Source organism: Varroa destructor, unplaced genomic scaffold (genome assembly GCF_002443255.2).
Source record: "Varroa destructor unplaced genomic scaffold, Vdes_3.0 BEIS01000006.1, whole genome shotgun sequence".
Classification (NCBI taxonomy): domain Eukaryota; kingdom Metazoa; phylum Arthropoda; class Arachnida; order Mesostigmata; family Varroidae; genus Varroa; species Varroa destructor.
The window spans coordinates 16,377,392-16,402,708 of record NW_019211459.1 but is presented as its reverse complement, the minus strand read 5'-3'; the positions used below and the strand labels follow the sequence as shown (position 1 = coordinate 16,402,708).

Sequence of the window (25,317 nt, the reverse complement as noted above, 5' to 3'; positions counted from 1 at the left end):
ATATACAATAGCTTCTGGTCTGCAGAAAGAACTCGTCCGACATACAAAAGTCATGTTGAAAATGATAATTCGTCGTTACGGAGCCATTCTTCATCTTGCCAAGCAAATGGCAGCAGACCAACGTGTAAGTTAAAAAATGTTGACAAACCCTTTAATTCTTAAACAGGCTCTATATTTTGTGGTACTAGCGACTTCACGGAGCTTAAATGCTGGTACAGGATACCAATTACCGAGTAATTTAGCACTCAATTAAGGATTCAGTTGGCTTGCTTTTTAGGCCTAAGTAGAAGTCGAATAGCCTGACTTATACAAGAAAAAGAAGTTCAATAATTAATGGACAAATGAACGTATAATATTAATATAATATATTAATGTATATGATAGAGTCACTTACATTGAAGATGTAAGACGACTGCAGGCACATAGGAATGAAAGGTGTCCGGATTATCATTAATAATTAAGTCCGTCGAGAATTAGTTCGATCGTGTTTATTGGATCGGAAAGATATACACGACAACCTATGCTTGTCGTGTATATTTCTCCGATTGGAAAACAATTCACGTTAACGTATATAATTTTTTTGGTCCTGTTTTTAGTTTTCAAATTATCACGTCAAGCAGAACGCCGGATTTCAAACTTATCGGTGCGAGCCTTTTCAAGTTACTGCTGGGTCAATATAATACTTGCTTCTTGAATAAGTTACAAATTTTTATGGACTGTTATTCATATTACTTCGACTTTTTGCGGATTTATGTATACAATATATCGATATCTCCCTGCGTAATTGTATACGATAAATCCAATAAGAATCATTAAAGATAAGAAAGATATAATCAATAAGTATCATTCATTACAGCCCTTTCTGTCAGCAGCTGCAATCGCATGTAGTAGTCAACAGATCACTCAAAAATGCTCGGGTATTGACAAGTGAAAATCAAAATCCAGAGCAACATCTGGTTTTGTTCTCGGTTTGTTACCCCACCCCCGCCTCCCGCCCCCAACACGCATAAGTAGCACACCCCCCGCACAACTATGTGTTTACATAATATAAATTTCTGAGCCAACAGGAGGAAAAAACTATCTTTTGTACTTGGCGCAATATAATTGATCACATCACATCGATCAGCATCATTATACGTACGGAGGAGGGCATCCTTTTCAAAGCTTGCTTTGTCAAGTGACACTATCAATGCTTGCCATCGACCCCGCTTCATCATATCGCTGTCGGCTTGCCTTCTTTGTCCCCCGGGATCATTCAGCAGTGCCCCGGATGATACTAGGGGCCAGTAGATATTGTATCATGAAAAAGGATTGTCGGTACCAGTAATGACTCCGTTCGTTGCGGCTGTGTATATTTTGCACATTCACTTGTTTGTGCCTGGGCTTACTCCCGTATCAATCCCTTGTCATCTGGCTGATACTTTCCTAGCCTTAGCTTTTCTTTCTTGGTTAGCGTTTGAGGTTTGGGTGGCCGACGCCACCCAAGTCGACACCCAACAGCAAACGATGACAACAACAGTCTTCGCAGCAGCGGCCGGCGCTCTGAAGAAGTCTCAACTGAAGACCAAAGACTGAACAAGCCCGAAGACTGAAGAGGAACAGGGTCGAACAGTAAGGCGACGCGCCCCTCAGCCACTCACGGCAACTCGTGAGGAGGAAGGTCTCGTTCTTGTCGCGCCGTTTGGGAGCTCTCTGGTCTTCGCGTACATTTGCTAGCCACTGCCTATTTCATTGGTCGCTGAGGTCTAGGCGACTCCCGGTCGTGTGATGATCCCGCGCTACCGCTATGCGTGCTAGCTCCAATAATGGAACAGTCGAGGCAGCAGTAATTCGTATGCTAGTAATAGAACGATTTTTGCGGTACGAGCGCAAACGAACGTGAAGACGATCCAGTGGTACTTCAATGTATAGCACGAATTGACGCTCCATTGTGGTCATTATCGTCGTTCTACAGCGCACTCGGCGCTGAATTCTCCCAGTCGATCGATCCTCGTTTCGTTCACCTTACACGGTTCGCAGTTGAGCTTTGCTTTGTGTCCGACCATTCCCTTACAGGTTGAAGATGCACCGCCACCCAGTCGTGCTGTAATGGTTTCTGCTGGGCGCTGGGCAGCGATCGTGCGCGATTTGCTGCTGCTGTTGTTGCCGCCGCCGCCGCTATTGATGCTGATACTGCCGCCGGGATTTTCTTTAGCCTTCATCTTCAGCACTTCAGAGACTTCAGGACAGACTGCCCCTGTCCGGTCCGATCTGGTCACTATATGAAATACCGACGCTGTCGGCGGCCCCGTTTTTGTGGTCCTTCTGCCGCATCGCTGCTGCTGCTGCCGCCGCTATTTTGATGATTGTCGTTCTTAGCTATGGCTCCTGCTGTACCCCTGCGACCAAGTTCCTGCTCGCTATTCTTTATCAGACGGTTATGTCAGCCTCTGAAGTTGGCTAGCTTCCTGTTTAGGTACGATCCCCGCAAATCGACCTGAATGGCCGTCAGAGTAGCTGCTGCTACTAGAAAGCACCCAGAGATCGTTTGCGCAAACGGATCGTAGCGCCATGACTGTGTCTTTGAGGGTGGCCGTTTGGAAGAAGGCACGAGGAGCAGACGGGCACCCACGATGGCGTAAACTAGCTAGCGATAACAACACGAAGATGACAACAGTCAACAGGACCACCACGAGCGCGCGGAGGTCTAGGCCTGTTTTTGACGTTACACCGACCTAGTTAGTAACTTGGACTGGGCAGGGCGGGTCTGACCTGAAGACGGTCACCCAGAAAAGGTTGAAATAGCCCTTCACAGACGTAGCACAGAAGACCTCAGGGTGCTTTCGTCTATTGTAAAAGGTGCCTGTAGGGAGCCGCCGAGTAGAATGGATAGCTGTATGATGATAAACTGTCATTGGCATTTACATTGAAGGCTGTGAGGTGGTGCAAGTTGCTGAGGATGGTGGGCGATTGAAGATGTCATGTTTCATCAACTAACCCTTTAGGCCGAAGTAGCTTCACGAAATTTTAAAGTAATTTCAAGAAGTACTTCTATATAAAAGCTCACTGTTAGCTTGACTCCGCAAGCTTGGTTAGAAGCAACGTGTTTCTTGTTATGGATTATATGTCTTTTCTATGCATATTCCTATGCATAATATTAACATTTTTTGCGATTATAACTGAAGTAGGACGTTTAAATTGCTCTCTCTCTCTCTCTCTCTCTCTCTATATATATATATATATATATATATATATATACACACACATATATATATAGTGCAGAAAAATGTTTAACTACTTTTTTGGTCCTTATCTTTAGTAAATGCTTATCGTTCACAGGATTCTTAATATTTAATACTATATAATAATGTTTACTTTTCGCTAATTTATAGGCATAATGTATTTCTCTGTAATATGGTTCGTTACTTAATATTTCTCTTATTGTACAACCTGTTTTACGATTCTGCTATACAAGTAAGCAATAGAAGCATCGATAGGCTCCATTGTTATGCTAAGCGTCTCTTCCGAAAAACGCAGTACTTGAGTTATCGAATCGGTCATACGTGCTCATCCCTAATTGATGAAATCACATCGAGGACACTGTTTATTAATGAAGAGGAGTTCGAATGCCAAAACGTTACACACAGGCAAAATGACGCTGACCTTAAGGTTATAATACTGCATACTGATTTGATACGGGATTTGTGGTGCAAGCAGATACTATATGGATACATTTAGAATTAATTTTTTTTACGATCTTTATTGGTTGATCCGAAGATTCCTAAATTTTCCCGAAGCCTGCAAACAGCTAGCTACTCAAGTATCCGTAGCAAAATATGGTAGAGCCGGAAACCCGACAACCCATATTTGTGCCAAGTCAATACCATTTCGGCTCGCAATCATTTTAAAATGATTTTTTTTATAGGGGGCATACTTCTGACGAAGTTTTTTCAATGTCCACTCATTTTATCACACAACCGTACGCCACCGCCATCGTCGTCGATGGCGAGCCATCGCACAGTCGTTATGCGCAATTTCCTGTTTAGTCTATGATCTTCCTTTGAAAAAACAACAGTCGGGGCTCAGGTTAAAAAATCCGAACGTCGTCCTCGACGCCCGTTTAAGCGGTCGGGAGTCGGGCAGCTCCAACTTCAGATATCGCCGCCGCTACTATGAAGAGTTCAGCTCAGCTAGTTGTCTTCACAGCGTGTGATTTTCCCCTATTGGGTGCTTAGTGCTTCGCGGAAGAATCCCGTAAATTAGAACGCTCAAAAACAGACCACGGCTAAATCGCACAATCGTAGTATTTCGTATCTGTATATACTACGGTTACACATACCAAGTACGGTATGCGTGTATAAACAATGAGTTACAACACACACAAATGGGAGCTAGAATATCTAGGTAAGCTCTTCTTGTGATTATTCATTACGCTTGCGATACCCCCGTGCAAAAGGGAAACTCCTGTAGGGAGTTTTTTTTTTGAAAACCCTTTTTGAAAACCGCTCGATGGTGGTACCTAAGGTAGCCTCCAACAGACGCACAGGTCGTTAAACTGCGCTGTTTATGGAGGAATAATGGCGACACTAAACGCAGAGCCCGTCTTCAAATTAGCAGCGTGATTGGCGTAAGAAAAAGATACATGTCCCAATCTGCTGCAGCTATAATACTATTAGTTTTTAGGTAAATTTCTTGTTAAAAAGATTCAAAATCTATGTTTTTTTTTAAGAAGTGTGGTGTATTATCGCCAAATACGCACGTACTATATTCAATTCAACGATAATTTTACGGATTTGGAGATCTTACGGGGAGCACTAGCGCAACCCTAAAGATACAGTGTCCGTGCTTACACGCATAACAACTATGCCATCATGGCTTTTAATATAAACTCGAGTAAGAATCATGTTATCCTTAACAGATCCCCTTTCTCAGGTATATCTCGGTGTTTTTGTCTTTCTGCATTTTATCAGTTTATGCCAGCGCCATATCAAATTGTCACTCTCGTCCGATGCACGCAGTCCACTCCGGTCTGATGAGTACCAATCCCTTTACAATTACTTTAGTCTGTGGGTGGCTAGGCAGCACCCCGTGCGGGTGCCGAGCCCTACGATGGCCTTTTGGCCAGCATCTTAGCTTCAATCCGCTAAGTAATTCTTCTTTTATTGGCTCATGGTTACCGGTTCTGATCCATTTCGGCAAATGTTATTGTTCAGTTCCCGATGTACAAGCAAATATACACTTCTGCTCATATCATCTCCGACAGATCGTATCCTTTGAATTCTCGAGATGATTTTAGACAGGCGCCCAACTCGTTATGTTCGCTCGATCTAGATGGAAGGATACGCAGCATCTTGTATATGTGTCTATACTATAAAGCAGAACTTGCAGACACGGATGCGGGTTTGTACCTGAATGCAAGCAAAAGCACCCCTTGAAAAAAAGGCTTCAGGACGCTTATGATCAGAAATCGACGAAACCCGGACCGCCTGGGACGTTCGAGTGAAGCTGAGCGCACTCGACTCACGATAGCGTCGTCTCACATGCAGTCTTCACCCAGTCTAGCACACCAGCACATCTCTTTTCCAACGGCGTCGCCTTCACCCTCGATGCTGAACTCTTACGCCTTGTTGATGCTGGCCTGTTTCACTAGCTATTCATTTCGAGGATGTCCCAACAATCATATCGACAGTCCTTCGAAGTACTACTAGTGCGTATTGTACTTCAGAGTGTTGCTGTGTAAGACGCACCGCGTTTGGAACGCGTAGGCCACTGGTTAGAATGAGAGGGACTGAAAGAGGTTGTCTCTGCAGTTTCTATTTCGACAAAGTCTAGGGCCGACAACGTGAAAGACCAAAGATTCTAATACGATTTTTATTGGCGCACCCGAGCCTGATTCTGTTACTATTGGCTGTTGCAGCCGTCGTCGTCGTCTCTGATATTGCTGTCCCTCCTTATAAGCGCTGTAACCAAATGCTGTTATTGATTTATTTAGTTATGCACCTTTTTCTTTTTTTGTTTTGTGTGAAGTCCTCCTAAAATAAGGCCGAGACGAAATGGCCTGGTCTGAATGAAAGGTTTGGCTTGGCTTGCCTATCCCACAAAGAAAGTACTACTCTGACGTCCAGCGTAGGGTATCTGGTGTGATGTGGTGCGGTGCGATGCGACGCACTACTGGCCTGACTTCAGATCCAATCCAATCGCATCGATCTAGCGTTTCGATCTTCATGGGTGAGAAAAAATGCTGTTCTTGAAGGAATGATCTTTTCCGCGAACAAGTTGATTCCGTTGCACGACGAAAGCCACAGCTAAGCCATTTTCGCCATTTCTCTCATTCCTTCCTAGCTCACCATCTTTACAAAAGGTACACACACAGCTTCACACACATAACTACCCAGAGGATCGAGAAAACTTAGCGAAAATCGACAATGTTACTAGCAATATCGTGCTAAATCGATTCCAGTCACTGATCATTCTGTGAGAGGCTTAAGTGGATGAGAGCAATGCAAGAGCTTCATTCAAAAGTATTGTTTGACCATTGTTTGTCTCCGTTTGTATTCAAAACCTGTTGCAGACCAATAGAAGTATCACTACAACTAGTAAATAGTAGAATTATGCACCTCCGCCAATACGGCTCTAGGATGCGATATTTTTAGATAAAACAAGGGTCGACCACCAACAAATAACACGGGATAGCAGTTCAATTTTGATGAATAGCTTGTCTACAGATTCTTTTATACGGCAAAAAACCTTGATATGTTATATTTCATTTTAATTGTTTGATATGCAGCCAATGAACGGGCCCTATGTGATTCAAGTGGGCTTTGTGATGACCGCAGATGTGTTCCAGGTACTTTGCGGGTGTCCATTATTGCAACAGGAAGCATAAGACGAGTTAGCGGGCTTTGAATTGATGGCGTCGATCATTGATTGGCAATTGAGGCTGAATCATTTGTGAGCAATTTAGAAGATATTCCTAGAAGTTCACTAGCCCCCTAGTTACTATTATCATTATTATTAAATGAAAATCTCGCATAATTTCAGTCGTTTAGTTGAATAGAGTTTCACGTTATTTTAGAGAAGTCAAAAGAACCGCATTAATCTGAAAAACGTTTTATTTACTACGGCAACGTTTGCGTTTTCAGAGATGCAGAGATAAGCTAGACACTCTGGCAGTGTCTGTTATGACGCAATGGCCCGGTGTTAAGCTCCGCGTAATCGAGTCGTGGGACGAGTACTCGCATCACAAAAGTGGTTCTTTACATTACGAGGGTATGTAGTCATTATTGAAAAACAGGAAAATATGAGTAGTTTCTAGTTGTAGGTGCCTAAGTGATAATAGTTTGGGCATAACGAGAAGTCGTGCGTTTAAAGAATGTAGTATATGGGCATTCTTTGAAACTTCTTATTCTTGGTAAACTTCAACTGCACTTGGCCTAAACAAGCAAACATTATCTCCACTGCATTGAAATCTTCATTTTAGGCAGAGCGGTGGATTTCACGACGGACGATCGTCACCAGGCCAAATATGGAATGCTCGCGAGACTCGCCGTGGAAGCAGGCTTCGATTGGGTCTATTATGAAACGAAAAGACATGTACACGCTTCAGTGAAGCCTGGTACGTCGCATGCTGGAACTCCAGAAGCCGCGAATTATGTTAGCCGTGCCATTAATTGTTTCTTATACTTATTTGATTTATAGTGTCATTTTAGCTTAATAGGCTCAAATTCAATGCAATCTTTCAAATTATCCTAGCATGCAGCTGCCAATACCCGCTCTTACGATAACGAAGCGCACTCCTTTTTTACTTTTTGTTTTGCGTCAAATTTCTCCGCTAGATTCGATAAACGAGCGCAAGACAGCCAGCTGCTTCGAGCGATCGTCCATCGTACAAACCCGCAATGGCCCTCGGCCAATGTCTGCGCTTCGTATTCAAGACGAAGTTCTTTCGTACAACAGTGACGAAGGCATATTGGAGTATTCACCAGTCATCACGTTTTTAGATCGCGACCCGACCCGCAAAGAGCTGTTTATTAAAATCAAGACTGAATTTGGTGAACAGCTAATACTCACACGGTATCATCTCGTCTACCGACAGGAGTATGACGAACGACCCAGCGTCACGTACGCCGCTCGCATTTTACCAGGGGACAAAATCCTAGTGTTGCCAAATGTCGAAAATGTTACAAGTCCTACGGAATTCGCTGATTCTTCGGAATATGCTAAAGCACCTCTGGGCAAACTCCGTCCGACAAAGGTTCTCGCTGTACATTACGTTCGATCGAGGGGGGTTTACGCGCCGCTGACGACAACAGGAACCATCGTCGTCAACGGTGTCGTCTCCTCGTGTTACGCTCTAGTCAATGATCATCAACTTGCGCATCGGGCATTTGCACCAATACGGTTATTGTACAAGCCGATGTTTCTGATACGTCAATGGCTCAGCTGGTTACGAGAGATCATTGGGAACAAACAACAACAGAAGTTTGACCAAAAACAGGACAAGGACGCTATGCCCGCGCCCTCGGAAACCGATCGCAAAAAGCCGTCCCCACTAGGGAAATTCGCACAGGCTCTCTTTGGTAGCTTGCCAGTAAACGCAACCGATTATGATGTCGAGTCAGTGTGGACTACAAGTAGTGACTTCGTCCGCGCTGACGGCGAAGATTTGGATGATCCTGTAGATGAGTACACAGCCTCATTCCGTGGGGTCCATTGGTACGCAGCCTTACTGTATTATCTCTTTCAGTCAACTCTCACTAGTTATATGCCATAAAGGGCAAAAGAAGCTTATCAAGCAATGGAGTTCAGTTACGCCTTGCCGTGTGACCCACTGATTTGTTTTTGGCGACTTTCTGAGAGAGAGATTTATTCATTCGGATTTTTTCACGCTAATTAAACATAGCATGCTGTTGTCCACAATGGCGGGAAGGTGCAGCTAAATACAACAACAACAACAACAGTAACAGTAAAATTATGCAACTGGACCAACGAAATTCCTAATCTTTCACAAAGCGAACGCATCACATTAGCCCGGTTCACATATAACCATCTATTTATATATTTATGCATCATTTCCGAAACAACCAGTTTGTTCGCAGGGAAAAGTTACGCCCGCTTGCCCAGCAGGTGGCGCGTGTGTGGGTTTGTGTTTCACAAAGACATATTGACACAGTTCAGTAACGTCTATTTGTATGGTTCGTATTGCTTTAGCAGCCCGAGCAAATGGGTTGTCAAAATGCTACCTCTCGGTGAGTCTCATGATTGGTACGCTACGTACACATCCATGTGTTGACCCCATGCTTGTTTTATGCTCTTGGTTTCTATATATTATGTAAGTTCTAGCTCTAGATGAAATTTACATACGAAAATTACACCCCGTTAGAAATGTGTTTGCACGTACTCTTTACGTACATGAAATGAAAAATCCAATAGATCCATTTGCTAGCTCATGTTTGTAGTTAATTCATTGAGCACAGTATTGTTTATTAGGTGCACGACATAGCATACATGATCGTATGAGGTCGATTATCCCTATGCTTGGAAAATGCGAGGAAAAATCGTACTGATCTTGATCATCGATCTTTTAACTCTAAAATTGAACAGCCAGTCCAGAACCGCTTTCTTGTACTATGTAAATGGTCAGTCAGTTGACAGTGAATAATCCTTTGATGGAGCAAACCTGCCTTCATTAACGTGAACGGATATGAGCTAGTAAGCGAACCAATACGATGTTTTTTTACGATTTTATGTTTAATTAGCGAGTTCATGTGCTATTTAGGGATAGCCAACGAGAAGACTGTAGCGATGTCATGTTGTCCTGCTACGATGACGCAAAAAGAAACCGATTTAACCCTGCAACCCCTTCCTACAAGTGTTTTTGCCCGTTTTCTAGTCGTCTCCAGTGCTCATACATACCTAGTTAGAGAGAAATCTCGAAGCATCTGTACCGGAGAACCCTTCGTACGAAGATTTGTTTAGTTCGCAAATGACTGCTAGCCTTATAGGGCATCGCCTTCTTCGCCAATTCGCTCAATATAACAACAAGCATAATTCGCTCTCTAACAAAAACTGCAGCCTTCATTACAACAACGTTATTGTAAACCTAAGTAAATGCATTTAAGGCCATGGTATGGTTAGAAATTTTATTTTTAAACTCTTTGATTTAACCTAGTCGATCTTTTCTAGTACTATTTCTAGTAAAAAAAAAAAAGAAAGAAAAGCAATTTTTCTCATTTAAAACAATCATAAGTAATCCTAATTGGAAATGCAGATTTTTACACGGCGAATCAATAACAGAAGGTGCTGGCTAGCTATAAATTAGTTCGACGACCAAATGTATATATCATGTCGAATTCAATCCTAGAGTTTCTTCTTCTATGTGTATATACATCTTTATTTACAATGAATAACCTAAATAAATATATCGTGTTTGTGTGTACATACATATCGATAGGCTTAAGCCGAATTCCTCAAGCTGATTATTAATACAAATATAGAAAGAGAGGTATATAAATACGTCGTGAGGAAACTTCAACTTGAATAGCACCAACAGAAAGCGGAAAGTTCAAATTTTAAAGGAATGTTCTACAAAGGATAGCCGAACACCGCGCACGATTCTACCTTAAACAGCCCAACCGTAAACATGCAGTGTGTTCATGCAGGGAGGCCGGGCTATATGTGCTCGTATATGGAAATATGATGACTATACAGGCTGACTGACTTTTAAATGTTAATACTCCTGTAAAGCCTCTCGAGCACCTCACTAGGTTCTATTTAGGCCTGAACATGGCAGGTTCACACATCAGCATGCAAGGTTATTATAGACAGAACAAAGAAGCTGATGGATTTATTTATTCAAGCAAGATGCAGAGAGAGGAAGACATATGGACGAACGATAGAGAAGTATATATATAAATATATAAATATATACATATATATATATATATACATACATATATATATACATACATACAACTCATTAGATACAACAATGGATGCTAAACATGCTTCTAGAAAAGATAAATAAATCAATGATTATATGTTGGAATGAGAATCAAAGAAACTTTTTTATATTGATAGCTTAGTTAGCTTATGTTTATAGAGCTAATAAAGATAATTGTTATGTTGGCTCCAGTCAATCGATTATTTCTCAAGATCCTATATTATATAATAATACTATATAATAATAAAGATACATTTTCGTGTTCGAAATATTGCTCAATTGCTAAACAATTTAGTCGGAAGTGCTTTATGTACACATTGCAGCAGTTCCCCTATAAACGATTTCCTGATTTTTTTTTTAGATTTTTGTATCCTGAAATCATGCTTTAAAACATCTCACCTTCACGGCACTTTAAACTGTTCCACAGTCTTGACTCGCAAACAACTATAATGGAAGACAATAATCCAAAATGTCTGGGCATATGCGAATTTTCACTTACACTATATCCTCTTTTTAAGCTCTCTATCAACTTTCGAACTTCCGGGAAACTTTTGTCTGATAACCTCCACTTTTCAATAAACTAACATAAATATGCTGTTTAGCCAAAAATGAACAAAATCGTTGGCTTTAAGTTGTCGGTGCTCAAATTACCTATTTATGCTAAATACGAAAAAAACTACAAATCAGACAGGGTTTGCGGTAGTTCTGGGTGATGTTGCCCTGCAGATAACGCTTCTGACATTCGACTGTAGTCTGCGGGACAATTCACAATATTATACAAGCGCCTGAAACGCGTTATTAGGCTCTTGCGAGATCGTCTTTCTTTAGCTGGAGCTTAGGAATAATCGATTTCTGGTATACAGAAAACAATTTACGGGTAAAGCATTCACGTGCACATGGTTTGCCACTGTTAAAATTTTACGATCGTCAAGTGATCTTTATTGCTCGTTGTACTCAGACCAATTTACCTGGGTCTTGAGGCCGTTTCACGGAAAATCGCTTAAGCATGCCTATATGGTAAGCAGACGTAGCAAATTAGTGCCTGTATCTGGGATTGGAACCCAATAATGACAAAAATCAATATACATTTTTTTACAACAACGGTTAACTCTATTTGTTAAAATGGGTCAAAGGTCAAAATGAAAAATAATCTGTTTCGAAACATCTAAATAATTAAGACAGCTTGTAAAGCTGGCTTACAGCGCTCCTGTATCTTACGCTGCATGACAGAATGCGAAAAAGTATTCTTGTGAGAGTACCAAGAGTACCAATTTCTAAGGACAGGTAATCTTTCTGCTTACAATTATTATTACAGTCAATGGACCCAATGGTGATTGTACCCAATATCGAGGCATGTTACTTGCTAGTACTTAGAAAATCTTAGTTGGGTGTCTCACAAGTACGCTGCACAAGGTAATGTTTGATAACACTGATTTGTGCCATGATTTTCGAAAATTACTGAGATATCTACTCGTACATATGGACATTATTTCGTCGGGCATAGCGATCTTCACAAAACTATTTACGAACCACCGTACAATTCCGATGAAGTAGATGACATCTACTTGATTTTTCTTTATTCAGTTCTACTTGTCGTCTATTGTATGTCATTGCTTTCGTTTTACATTGCATTAGAAGGCTATTTTAGTCGAAGTGAGCTGGCCGTACGCGTAACTAGGCCAAGATTGGACGAATTGACAGGAATCTGCTAACACAATCCACTTATTCCATGCTCTATAGCGGCTTTTCCATTATTTTTAACTGTATTGAGGAGCTAAAAATCGGCCAAGCTATTGCAAAACAAACGTTTCGAATTATACGGCCACAAATGTGTAGGCATCATATCGGACAGCTGGTACTTCAGGCTGAACAAACACTTCTATCTCAACTTTGAACCAAAACATTGACATGTGCTTAGGTTCAACAAACAGCGCATTTCGGAAGGGTCACATGTAGCCTGTTGTGCAATGCTGCCATGCGGAACCCGAGCTCTGCGCGGGTTTTGCTCGTCACGAGTCGTCTGCTACGGGGCAAACAGCTATGACGACGCTCAGCACCGTTCTTGTGTTCGTTTAACAACAACTGCGTTTGCCCTGTACTAAATTCGACCGGTAGTGTATTCAACTGACCAAACCTAAAACTCATCGCTCATTTTGGTTTGCAGTTTGGCCTGATGAATGATGTTTAATCACCTACAGAAAAAAATATTGTGGAGCTGATTATAAGGTGACAAATTAAGATGTGATGTTTGAATTTGAAATTGTATTGCCACGATAGCATGATGGCAAATATCGCAAATGGGAGAAATGTTATTTTTGCAATAAAATCTATGTTGTAATATAAATTTATACTGTAGTTATGGCCTGTCAATACTTTCTCGTCAGTTATGACGTGTAAAAAATGCGCAAAAACATTTACGGACCCGTAGCTTGTAACCGAGTGCCAACTGTGAGTATGTATTTAGTTGTGCACAAAAGAAAATATGTTATTGCCGTTATGACGTGGACTTCAATGATAGCCCGTTCTTATCGAAATCTTCCTGAAAAATATCCCTATTTCACCATAATTGGGGCTGTAACTCTGTTATTCATTGAGGTGGAGCGGACGTGAAAATACGACATGAATTCTAATTCACGTCTTGTATCGTGTCTAGATCATTTTTGCTTGAGCTGCATCCGCCTCGATATAGACCTGTTCTGAAACGTATCTGATGACGTCTTGTGGAGTATATATTAAGTGCAGTTGTGATGAAAGTCTAATATGAGACGGGTGTAACATAGAACAATGTTACTATCGTTTTTGCGATTCGCAGAATGGCTATGCGCTCTGACTTTTGTCCGTAGCCGACTTCGTGCCCTCCTCTATGTTACCCTGATCGTTTGCGCATTTGCAATCCAAATTGCGTTAATTATTCAACTGTTGAACGATCCGCCAGCTTCACAATCTCAAGAACCGATAAAGACAAAATGGTCCGACTTCAGTGTTTCCCCGACGTGGCGAGCCATTCGCGATGTCATAGACACTGGACGATTAGTTCGTCTGCCAGTTTTCGCTCTCCAGGCAGAATCATCCTCTACACGATTGGATAGTGCTGCTGCTAGCGCCGAGCTAAATAAACTGGGTTGTATGCATTTTTGCACTGGTACCCGATTTCAGTTTGGCACAATTGCAACATTTTCCAACCGAAGAGAGCCTCAGTTTATCGAGCAATTGACAGCCAAAGGATTCGAGGTAGATACAGTTCGGGTTCCAAACCCGAACATGGTCGAACTGATTGTTGAGTTGACGACACATTTTGTTATTCGTTGTACCAATCCAGTAAGTCCTAATAAGGCCAACAATGCTCGGACCTCGGCGAGCCGTCGAGAAACGTCGTCCTCATCAACACGTGTGCCATCGTCACATTCGGAAATTGTGATACATATTGTAGTATTTCATGATCGCCCAGACCACTTTTGGTGGCATGCGCCTGTGCCTGCAAGCCATCCTCTACGACGACTGTTGGAAGGCCTTCCGTTTGTAAGCGTCGCCGGCGCTCACTCGAAAATCGAGATCGCCGAAGGCATCCGCGACGGCATACAGCTTCTCCTGCCTGCGCAGAGCTTTCAGGCGTCGGTAGAATTCATCGACTGCAACCGTACCCGTGCGGAAGAGTTCTTCGAGAAGAACGGCGGCCGTGACTCATCGCCAAATAGCGAACTGTTTCGTATACGGGTCCGCAAGCTTCTGCTGAAAGTGAAGATGTTGCTGGCCAAGCATTCGATTCCGTTTTGGTTGTCCTCAGGAACATGTCTAGGGTGGTTTCGCCAATGCGACGTGATACCATACACGACAGATGTTGACATCGGCGTCTTCATTGAAGACTTTCGACCAGCAATGATCGACGAGTTCTCAACGCACGATCTCGCCCTGACTCATGTCTTCGGCCATCCGGGTGATAGTTACGAGTTGTCGTTTCTTGACGTCGCCGAACAGCTTAAACTTGATGTATTTTTCTTCTATCGAGAGAGCAACTACACTTGGAACGGTGGCACCCAGGCGAGGACCGGCCATAAATACAAGTACGTATTTTCACCATTCTCTATGTGTTTGACTGAGTTCCTTGACCTACTCGTCCAGGTGCCGTGTCCTACGTTGCCGTATATCCTCGCCAATTACGGAGGAGACTGGCGCCGACCGGTCCGTCACTGGGACTGGAAACGTTCACCGCCGAATGTACGCGAAAACGGTGTTTGGCCAATGGAGCAGTGGAGTCGACTTATACAACTGTTTCCGCTGCCCCCTTACTAAAGAGATTGCGAAACTCCGACTACATTAGATTGCTAATTACTACAAGTGTTGTTTGTTTCTAGGGAATGTTAAAAATTATGTAATGTAAATATATGTGAGAAGCTGTTTTGTGCAATCGCTTGCGCAAAACCTTACTGTAAGATATTATACTAGATAAATTTAGGAGTGTAGATGCGTTGAAGTTTGTCGATACGACTGACTGCATTAATTTTTTATTTGAGAGCTTTATTAAATAGAACTATAGCGGTCTGCGTAATAAAATAAATATCAACTCGTAGAGTTTGTTGAAAAGACATAACTTTCAAAGATTTTTGCAGGATTTATTAATTCGAGACGACGGATATTACCGTTATATATTGTATAGATAAGCCTGACTCGTGAAAGACATGTTCGTAACCCGAAGTATAAAAATACTAGTGTTTACTAACAAACTAATGCAACATTGTATTCTATTATGATTACTACTCGAATGGTGGACACGTGTAGTTTATGGATAGTTTCAGCCAATTGATTTATTGGTACAGTGGAAGAATAGGAAGCGGTATTAATAGGATTCTTTTCAAGTCGATAGCTTAAAAATTTTTTTCACAGGATGCTATAAAAGGCAGACAATAGACGCGTGAATACGTCTTCAAGGTTGGTTAAACTGTGTCTCATTGTGTGTATGTATTTTACATATATATTTTACATATACATGTTTTACGATGTGGAGGGAATAAAATCTCCGAATACCATAAACGTTTATTGCTCGAGGAGTGCGTAAATCCAAGTATAAAGAAGAATGATCAAATGAGCTTCTGTATATGTATGAAAGATGTAGTATATATCCATATGCTTATATGAGCAAACTGTATATACACAAAGATACATGCGTAGTTTAAGTTACCATATATAGTATAGAATGATATACACTATATTTTAGTGGTCTTTTCTGTGTCTTCTTTAACTGTACATAGATAGCTTATATATATATATATATATATATATATATTAGGTATCGATATACCAGCACTTTAAAGGAGAGGCTTGAAGGGATTTAGAAAGCGTTCGTTCATTTCACAAAATAGATTATTTTTGTTAATTTTTTTTTAGAACAGTCCAAAGTTGAGTCAGCTAATAGTGAGTTTGATTGCTCTAGACACAACAATACCTTTTACTGCTAATAAACTATAGCAAATTTAAACCGGTGACGTAATAATGCTGTATTTCATTCATTCAACCAAACGTATATTTTATATATATATATATAGTCGTGTATGTACTTCGCTTTACAAGTACAGTTTGTACTGAAAGCTTAATGAAAGATAAAACTCATGTTGGATCATTGGATCTAAAAGCGTCGCAGTGAGTCGCTGGATAACCTTCGCGCGTATGAGGGCGGCTCACAACTACTCGTTGTAATTATAATTAATTGTGTCATATCTATCGTTAGCAAAAAATCGTTACAAATTAACAAAGTCGACGCTCTTGAAAGAGATAAAGAAAAATAATGTATTTTAGACGTTTAAAGCGAATTTGGGTAAATGGTAATTTAATAATTGGGCAGGCAGCGACTGTAAATGGAAAGCTGTAAACGTGACCCAGCCTGCCTGGGCTCTCTGAGATATTATTATATATATGTGGAGAGACAGATCTGTGAGAAAAATAAATACGTAAAACAGAGGTGAAAATATTCAAAATCTACCAAAATAATCCGTGACGAGTTAATCGAACATCGAAACGCATCGCCAGAAGGGGGATTTACGATCATATTAAAAATTTATAAACAATTTTATTTGATATTAACATCGGTATGAATACGCAGACTACTGCATGCAACGACATGAACGTAGAAGAGCAAATAGAGGAAATATGTTATAAACGTAATAGAAGGAATCCAGAACATCACAGACACACGGTGTTCTAGCATACATGATTTACGATCATGCAGGACAAAAGTTTAATATGGCTTCAATGGAATATCGACCCAAAAGGACGAAAAAAAAAAAAAAAATATATATATATATATATTTTTTTTTTTTAAGTTTTGTACATCATTTTACAATGGACATTTACAACCCAAATGGTAATTTATTGTAATGGTCCGTTTCCCAGTAATTTAAAATCTGGCGCGCAAAGCAAAGCAAATCTCGACAGGCGCAGATCGCCTGGCAGGTCCCCACAGCGCACAGCTAACAAACGCATGAACGCTGTGTTTGGCGCGCTCCCCAGCCGTGCGCTGTTGGTTGCACATCCGTAGATGCGTAAACTTGTGTTTCGCTTTTGTTTTCAATTTGTGATTATTTTTCTACTGTAGACAAAGCACACCTCATTTAAGCGATCTACTCTGTATGTTAGTAATAAATAGCAAATTTATTGTCCTGGATTAAAATCATCAGAATGAGGTATGTCTTACGTAATGCACGAATAGCAAAAATAAAATAGAACATTCATAATTGAAATTAAATACAACGATAAAGTATAATGTTATTATCGTAGCTTTCACACACACCTCGATTTAGCTTTGTTCTTAGTTGAAAATCATGGTTTTTAACATCAATTCAAAACGAATTATACTCCTCATCATATGATTTACATGCTATTCAAACGTGTACATTCAAATAAGCATTTCGAGTTAGTTATTGTTCAGACGACTGGCGACCCCCTTGCGGCACAAAAGTGTGTTAGATCGGTTCCAAGGTTAGACCACCTCACATGTCTCTGAGCTTAGTAAGCAAATATGTTGTCCCTGCACGGTAGCGAAAACAAAAGTTACGCAAGCGTTTTAAGAACCTTGCTATTTACTCCGATACTGCTATTTATACTTTTGAACGTTGCTTCCCATCGTTATTTAAATCGCCCTGGAAATGGTGAAGCGATGACACCGTTGCCGGCCAAGCAGCTTGAGTTCAAATCCGCGCGTAGTAAAAAAAATCTTTGAAGGTGGGCCGCTAGTTCACGTAGTTGACTTAATTAGATATGGAGGTAGATACCAAGATGACCCCTTTGTGCAAATAAAGTAATTTAGTATAATACGCTTATTATCTTCGGTTGACGCTTGTCTCACACAGAAGTACAGTCTTATTTATTATACCAAGCCACCAAAGAGTGAGTGCCCTCCGGCTGAAACTCTATTCAGAAATAGTTTATGTGGCATGCTTAACATGTCGTTGCAATTCGCTTTTGTCATATCAGTTTGCAGTGAAAATATCTGATTCATGGAGTGGATAAGATACTTCGTGAGGTAATGTGCAATGCGTTAAGAGTAGATGGCTGTTGAAACGCGAGTTCGCGCATGAACGTGGATGAAGTTGAGCATTTATAGCGTTCCTTAGGTAATAGCTAGCATGTGATATGGAGGAACTCCAAGATGAGATAACTCTAAGCGGCAGTAACTTCGTCAGTATAGTGGCGTTATTCATATTAGAGAAGCTAGTGAATATTAATGATCTGCCCTCTATTAATAGGTACATCTCTATATTACAGGCCTCTGTATAGGAAGTGCTACTAGCTATTGATCCGGTATATTTTTACTAAAGCAAGCTATTAAAAATGTTTTGTAGGCCATCAAAAGGCTCACAAAAATATTGGATTGAATCCGTTGACTTATTGCGACATCGTGCTATCATTATAGAGAGTGCTGTAATAGCCTTAAAATGGATTTATAGTAAATTTATTTAACAGGGCTGTAATTAACTGAAGAGCTAAGTCTTTAGTAGCGATTATGATTTTTACATTCGGGTATTATTTGTCTAATTTCAACATTGCACGGACGACATATGATAACATCGGAATATATAGATGTTAAAACAAATATTAACCTGAAGCCAGAGACATAAGAAGGTGTGAATTTTATTGAAATCACTGCTGCTAGAAAATTCTAGGTTACCTTATGTCTCAAATGAACATGATAAAAAAACTGGAAGTGAGGCTTTCAAAAGTGAGATTTACATAGTATGTTTTTAAAAAGAAAAACAAATTCGACAATATTTAGGCCATCCTAAATTTCTAGATAGCTGTGCTAGTGGATAATTAGTAAGCAAGTAAATTTTCGTCGTAGATAGCCTAACCGTAAGTTATTTGAAAAAGGCTCGTACAAAGAAAGATGAAATCGGAGAGACATATTTGACGGTCAAAGTTGAAAATATTTAAACTTACTTAGAACACTGAGCTTGTGCTGCTTTGCGTCGATAAAACACGGTTTCTAGTTAACGCATGTATGATTATCTATTTTGTTCGAATAAGAGGATAAAATGTTCTCGAATTATATCGTATGTACCAGCTTCTTAATAACATTTTCATAGGATTTTGGTTTTCGTAGGGAGTGGTAGTCTCCATGCAATACAATTAACCTTGTTGCTTGGTTCTGACCGGTCCCCGGAGTTCATAATTCGCTCATTTTGTAGATTAGCTAACAGCGGGATCAAAAAATAATGCTGGCGTTCTTATATATATGGCAAACATAAGCAAAACGGTAGGATTCTCAACAGTCAATCGTAATTTAATTCATAACTTCTTTGCGATGCTTCTGCAAACTTGACAGTTTGTTGAGATTCCTTGTTTTATATATCCATTTCTCATTGTATTAATGTTGGTTGTTCTTGTTTATATTGCAGTTTGACCGCTTTCGGGCAACTGCCAACGCTCGTTCGCGAGCTCGAAGCATCGCTTGAGTGTACCTCCTGCGGATTCACCCTTCGCGAGCCGTTTCTTTCAACCAAATGCATGCATGTTGCATGCCAACAATGCTTCATAAACATGGTACTTTTTTAATGAGGAGGTACGGGCGATCGCGACTATATGCATTTAGGCATTGGTTGGGCGCCTAGAGCAATATCCTCCTATAGTCTGCATAATGGGAGCCCAAATGTAAGACTTGCTCCTGGTAAATGAATAACCTTAATGTACTGGATTTTCCGTAGAGAGGCCCGCAACAGCTATTCGGATTATATCGCTAAACATAGTACTAGACCTTATATCACAAATCTAATAATGATGCAAAATTTTCATTTCTAACGAATTACATAAGGTGAAATTAATGTCTACATATCTGTATTGCCTCTCTCCATGTGTTTTCTTCAGGTCTGTCCGGTTTGCCAGCGTGAAAATAGCGAGTGTGAGCTTATCCCCGAGATTCGTTTGCGCGAGTCTCTTTCAACATGTCGACAACTTCAGTACGCTCTTGAGGCATCGGAAAAGCTTACCGAGGGTGCAGGTGGTCCGCTCCGTAGCACAACTCACCCAGAAAACGCCAACTGCAACGGGGCATGCGCAATACGATTTTCTTTGCATATTCGACTATTTTTCTCAATATGATTTAGTGACTGATATGTTCAACTAAAAAGACTGTATATATAAGGTGGTGGTTTGGCTGGCGATCCTACCAGTGAAACTCAGATTTCTATAGTATATATTCTATAGATTTCTATAGTATATATTCTATAGACTCCTATAGTATATATTCTATGGATTTCTATAATATATATTCTATATATTCTCAGATACCAGTGAATCAGACTTCTATTTAATGTGTGGATGATGCTGACTAACATATATTTTTAATGCTCATAGAACAAATATCTATCTCTTAGGTATATATTCGCCTTTTTGTTGTATGTAATATATAAAAAACGTTCTATTATGGAGCAAATTACTTAGAAAGGAACACTGTAATGTAAGTGCATGTAATATATATGTATTACTCTTGTAGACGTTATTCGACTAATCACTATAGCGCTAATGATTGCAGGTTTCCTCGAGAGACTGCGAAAATGATCACATGGATGGGGATATTTCTGTCTCGAAGATACCTCTGAAGAAACAAATTAACTCTTCCTCGAATTCAAAGATGAACAAAAAAAATCGGTTAGGAGAAACACCATTGCACGTCGCTTGCAAAAAAGGTCGATAGAGCAGAAATCTATTAATGACTTTTTTAGCATACATACTAACGCTTACTTGCAACTAAAGCTGATTTCAGCATGTAACTAGGGCTTTTTCATCGTATTCATTCCGAACGTGATGTTTTAGCTGCACGTAGACACCTAATAGATTCTCAGCCATTTTTTTCAACGTAACATTTATTGTATATATATGTACCAGTTGCATTCGGTACATCTGTCTAGAGAGATAAATCTGTTTTAGTTTATTAATTATGATAGCCTTCTTCTTATAGGAAATCTCGAACGAGTTAAAGAATTGTTGACACAGGGAGCAACTCCTAACACGCAGGACAATGCCGGCTGGTCCCCGCTACATGAAGTAAGTCCTCGCAGAGGCTCTGTTCAAGTCTAGGTTTTTAAAGCGTTTGTACTCAATATATTTGGTATGACACCACGCGTACCATTCGCGAGCTGTGTATTGAAATCAGCAAAAGGTCAGCTAGCCTTTTACTGACACGATAGGATTCTACGTTCTTTTGTTTGTTTTTTATTTGGATTCGCTATATGTAATCTTCTTGCAATAAGCGACACACTCTACAACAAGCCTGACCTTAGGAACTCAGCGTCGGTGAACCAATTCTGTCAATATATAGATATACATATATCTTTCCAATGTGTTCATGGCGTTAGGTAAAATTATATTAGAAAGCCTTGCATTTTACTATGTTCATTAGATATAAATTTCGATTATGCATATTGGATGGTGATTTGTGGCAATTCTCGTAATATTGACTTATTTAACTAATGTTATTCGCACGAGCTAGCATTATGTCATCTAGCATCAAGCACCCAATTCTGTCGATAAAAGTTATTTACCATATATGATATTTCGCGCTCACGGTTTTTTCATAAAGTCTCGATCCGCTGTAACCTTATCCACTACTATTTGTAAGTAAGAAAATTATAAACAGCGATCTAACCAGTTGTATAACAGTTAGGTATATGGTGCTTTCCGTAATGCTATTGATTGCAGGTAGCACAAACCGGCAATATTGATATTGCGCGACTTCTAATTGAAAACGGCGCCCAGGTCGATGTAGCCTCGGAATGCAAGACCCTACCCATTCACGACGCTGTACAGGCTGGCCATCCTGAGGTGATTCGTCTACTGCTTGAGTATGGTGCTAATCCTGAACAGAAGAATGGTGAAGGCCAGTCAGCTCTTGACCTCGCCGGGTACAATGATATCATCAAGGGTGTGGTGGTTGACTTCATGGCAAACCCTCAACGAAAGGCTATACCAGTAGTGAAAGAAAGAGGAGAACCCGGAAGACCATCACCTCCGGCGGGACCGCCGGTCATCATGTCATCCTCGTTGAAAGGTTCTGATGTCCAAGCTTTCACCAAGTGCGCGTCCCAGATTGGTGGAGAAATTGTCTCCCGATTTGACCCGCGGGTTACTCATCTAGTGGTGGCTACTGATGAAACTGGCAATACCCAACGTACGCTGAAGTTCCTACAATGTGTGGCGGCCGGCTGTTGGATTGTATCGGCTGCTTGGGCGCACAAATGTCTGGCCATGGGACGGCGTGTCGACGAAACACCGTTCGAAGTTCGTGGGTGTCGTCAGTTCGCAGGAAACGAAGCCCCAAGAAACTCCCGCGAAAACCGCGCCAGTGGTTCGTCTGGTTTGCTCAGTGGGTTCAGCATCTATTTTGCTCCTCTTGACAGTCCAATGGTGCCGTCAATTGAAGAACTGACGACAATGTGCGAGTTGGCAGGCGCCACAATACTGAAGCGTGAGCCAAAAACCCAAACAGGTAACCCTGTGAGCAGCCCTCACGTGAAGCCTGGTTCTCTTTTAGCTTCGCACTCTTCGTTTATTGTAGGAGCGCCATCTGCTGTAGTCAAAGCGGGTATACTATGGCTTAGTCGAGACTGGGTGATTGATTCGATCTCACACTTCGAACTGCAAGATATTTTTATATAAAAGCAGGCTAGCCAATCGACATGTCTTCTATGTAATTTACATACTTCTTCACCACTAAACAGGATGGCAGTAACAAATGTGACTGTTCAAGCGAAATCAGATGACAGAAACTGATATTTAAAGCTAAATATGGAACATATGAAATATATAATAATATCAATATATATATTTTACGGATTCATTATAAAAGGTTGAACTTTTTTTCGTTTTTTTTGTTAAACTCAGTGCGTGCTCATTTGTGTATCAGTACATATATTAAACACTTAAATCGTCTATATGGCATAATAACATGCTTTGACTATTTAAATGCAAAGGAATGTAAGACATGTATTTCACGTTGGATCTTATTTTGAATATATTACAATGACATATTTCCGTTGCTTTAGAGAAGTCCGTAAAACACTCATAGTTGGGAGCATCCGCAAACCTGAGAATTTATCCGCGGCAAATATTTTACGTACATGGCGGAAGGTATGTACAACATAATAACTGGTATTGTCAAACAGAAAACTAGCTGCCAGGTAACAACAACAGTACGGCATCGACATCTTAAAGTCGAGAAATTTCTAAATGTGCTGAACAGATTTTCCTCAACAAAATAGTATATACATATCCTGGAGTAAAACTTTAAAAATAATATGATCCATGGTATATTTTAATATAATGTGAATACGATAACTAGTAGCGCATATGGAGCGGGTTGCGAAACAACTCTAAAATTACTAATATTTTACGCCAATCAATTATCAGGGAGCATACAAATATATGTCTTGCGCATCCAAAATGAGTTTACCTGTGCTTTAAGACTTTATACATATATAGCCTTCTTCACGAATCCTTTCTTCATGATATTTGATAAGATACTGTTAATATAATACTGTTTTTTATTCTCTAATATTTTCTAATAATATTTACCATTACGGAATAATAATAGGAAAAACAGGGCAAAGTTCAGAGGTGTAAATTTTTCGATTTGATAATTAATTAAACATAAAAGATTAACTGAACATATGACATGCTGGTTATTTTGTTAAATCGATAGAATTACTCTAAAAACTAAAGCATCCGTCGACCAAAAATTGCATAACACTCTTAGGCAAATTGCCGGATTATGAAGAAATGTGAGGTGCGTTATTCTTCTTATAACTATTGATATTTCTTAGTCCATTTGGGTCGAGAAAACACCGCTACCAAGTGTCAAAAGCAGCAAATGCAAATCTTGTAGGTATGCTATTGTGTTGTTATTGTTATTATTTTACAGCGTAAACAAGCGACGCAATTTTATTTGGCTTACGTTGGAAAACATGTCCGGAAAGGCATTTCAACAGTACCAAATTTACTAAAAGTAGCTAGTCAACCAGCACGTGTCACAGTTCATGCCAGTCTGATTATTACGAGTTACTAAACGCCGCATGTATCGTTGTGATGTCAAGGGGGCACAAATTGTTATAGCGATATATTATTGTGCATCTGGATCCTTCTTCCAAACTCTTGCAGAAATGTATCAGTTACCTCCGTTGAATTTCTTTAGGTATTGAAGGCCAATATCGCTATCATGGACTTGCTTTTAAAGCGTTAGAGACGTTCTCCTTAAGCATGGAATGCAGCGGGCATTGTTAAGCTCAGACAACAAACCCACAACGAAACGATGAAACTTAGATGACTGTGATTTGATTATTTGTTTTGCCTATCAGCTTCCTATTAGAAAACCAAAGCAGGGATTCCCGATCCTCTCGTTGCCCCTGTGCTAATGAACGCAAGAAGAAACCTTGACCAGCAGCACACTACAGTTTCTTTCCTTAAGCAACAGCATATTCCGGCTAAAGGGCGCCATCATAAGGTCGGACTACAGTTACAAGGGCGGTACCACGCCAAACCATTAATGTCATTCCGTACGACCGATAACTATTATTTCGACTTAGGTCTATTGATTATAGCGTGCATAGAATTAGAGCAGTACGTACTACCATATGAAGACGATCCGCATTCGAACAACACGAAAGATCAAAGTGACCATGAATACCTAATCGCTTAATTACACTCTCAGGTACTTGGCGTAATTAGGGGGTAACCTACCGGCAAGCGCAGATTATTATGCATGCTTATACATTAAGCCAAATGCCGTAACAACTTGCTTAGGTGCTGAGAAGTCACGCGTGCTTCTGGATAAGACACCACAAAAGTTGCACAATTTTAACGGACTATTCCAGTGAGTACGCGCACATCCTTAAAAACAATGCCACAGAAACAACATT

The 25,317-nt window shown here is 40.4% G+C and overlaps 3 protein-coding genes across 8 annotated transcripts in view; all 3 read left to right on the top strand.

The window, feature by feature from the left end:
• The window catches only part of hh (hedgehog signaling protein), a 42,124-nt gene extending 29,457 nt beyond the window's left edge, over nucleotides 1-12,667 (top strand). For 2 of the 5 annotated variants that reach the window (XR_015330361.1, XR_015330360.1), the window contains 4 exons: nucleotides 7,122-7,248; nucleotides 7,460-7,594; nucleotides 7,815-9,227; nucleotides 12,237-12,667. Coding sequence is in view for 1 of the 5 variants with exons in the window: in XM_022811768.2 (XP_022667503.1) it covers nucleotides 7,122-7,248; nucleotides 7,460-7,594; nucleotides 7,815-8,752 (1,200 nt within the window). In the remaining 4 variants the exon portion in view is untranslated. Of the gene's footprint in view, nucleotides 1-7,121; nucleotides 7,249-7,459; nucleotides 7,595-7,814; nucleotides 11,042-12,236 lie in introns of those variants that run through there. The other 3 variants (XR_015330363.1, XR_015330362.1, XM_022811768.2) reach the window with 3 other exon arrangements.
• A 479-nt stretch (nucleotides 12,668-13,146) lies between these two features.
• LOC111253004 (ribitol-5-phosphate transferase FKTN-like) lies at nucleotides 13,147-16,125 on the top strand. Its single transcript, XM_022811767.2, has one exon. It carries the CDS (start codon nucleotides 13,706-13,708, stop codon nucleotides 15,209-15,211), a length of 1,506 nt encoding a protein of 501 aa, XP_022667502.1. The 5' UTR covers nucleotides 13,147-13,705; the 3' UTR covers nucleotides 15,212-16,125.
• A 1,265-nt stretch (nucleotides 16,126-17,390) lies between these two features.
• LOC111252775 (BRCA1-associated RING domain protein 1-like) lies at nucleotides 17,391-23,849 on the top strand. Of its 2 annotated transcripts, none has more exons than XM_022811198.2 (6): nucleotides 17,391-17,595; nucleotides 19,807-19,951; nucleotides 20,273-20,455; nucleotides 20,940-21,093; nucleotides 21,366-21,451; nucleotides 22,106-23,849. In XM_022811198.2, the coding sequence occupies exons 1-6, from the start codon at nucleotides 17,591-17,593 to the stop codon at nucleotides 23,060-23,062; spliced, it is 1,530 nt and encodes a 509-aa protein (XP_022666933.1). In that variant the 5' UTR covers nucleotides 17,391-17,590; the 3' UTR covers nucleotides 23,063-23,849. The 2 variants fall into 2 exon arrangements, with proteins under 2 accessions (XP_022666933.1, XP_086849293.1); XM_086993167.1 differs by lacking the exon at nucleotides 17,391-17,595 and adding an exon at nucleotides 18,381-18,434.
• The last annotated feature ends 1,468 nt before the right edge of the window (nucleotides 23,850-25,317 follow it).

Coding starts and splice junctions, on each gene's coding strand:
- LOC111253004 (XM_022811767.2), top strand. CDS start 13,706: ATGTTACTATCGTTTTTGCGATTCGCAGAATGGCTATGCGCTCTGACT.
- LOC111252775 (XM_086993167.1), top strand. CDS start 18,409: ATGGAGTGGATAAGATACTTCGTGAG. Junction 18,435..19,806: donor TGGATAAGATACTTCGTGAG/GTAATGTGCAAT, acceptor TTTATATTGCAG/TTTGACCGCTTTCGGGCAAC. Junction 20,456..20,939: donor AAAACGCCAACTGCAACGGG/GCATGCGCAATA, acceptor TAATGATTGCAG/GTTTCCTCGAGAGACTGCGA.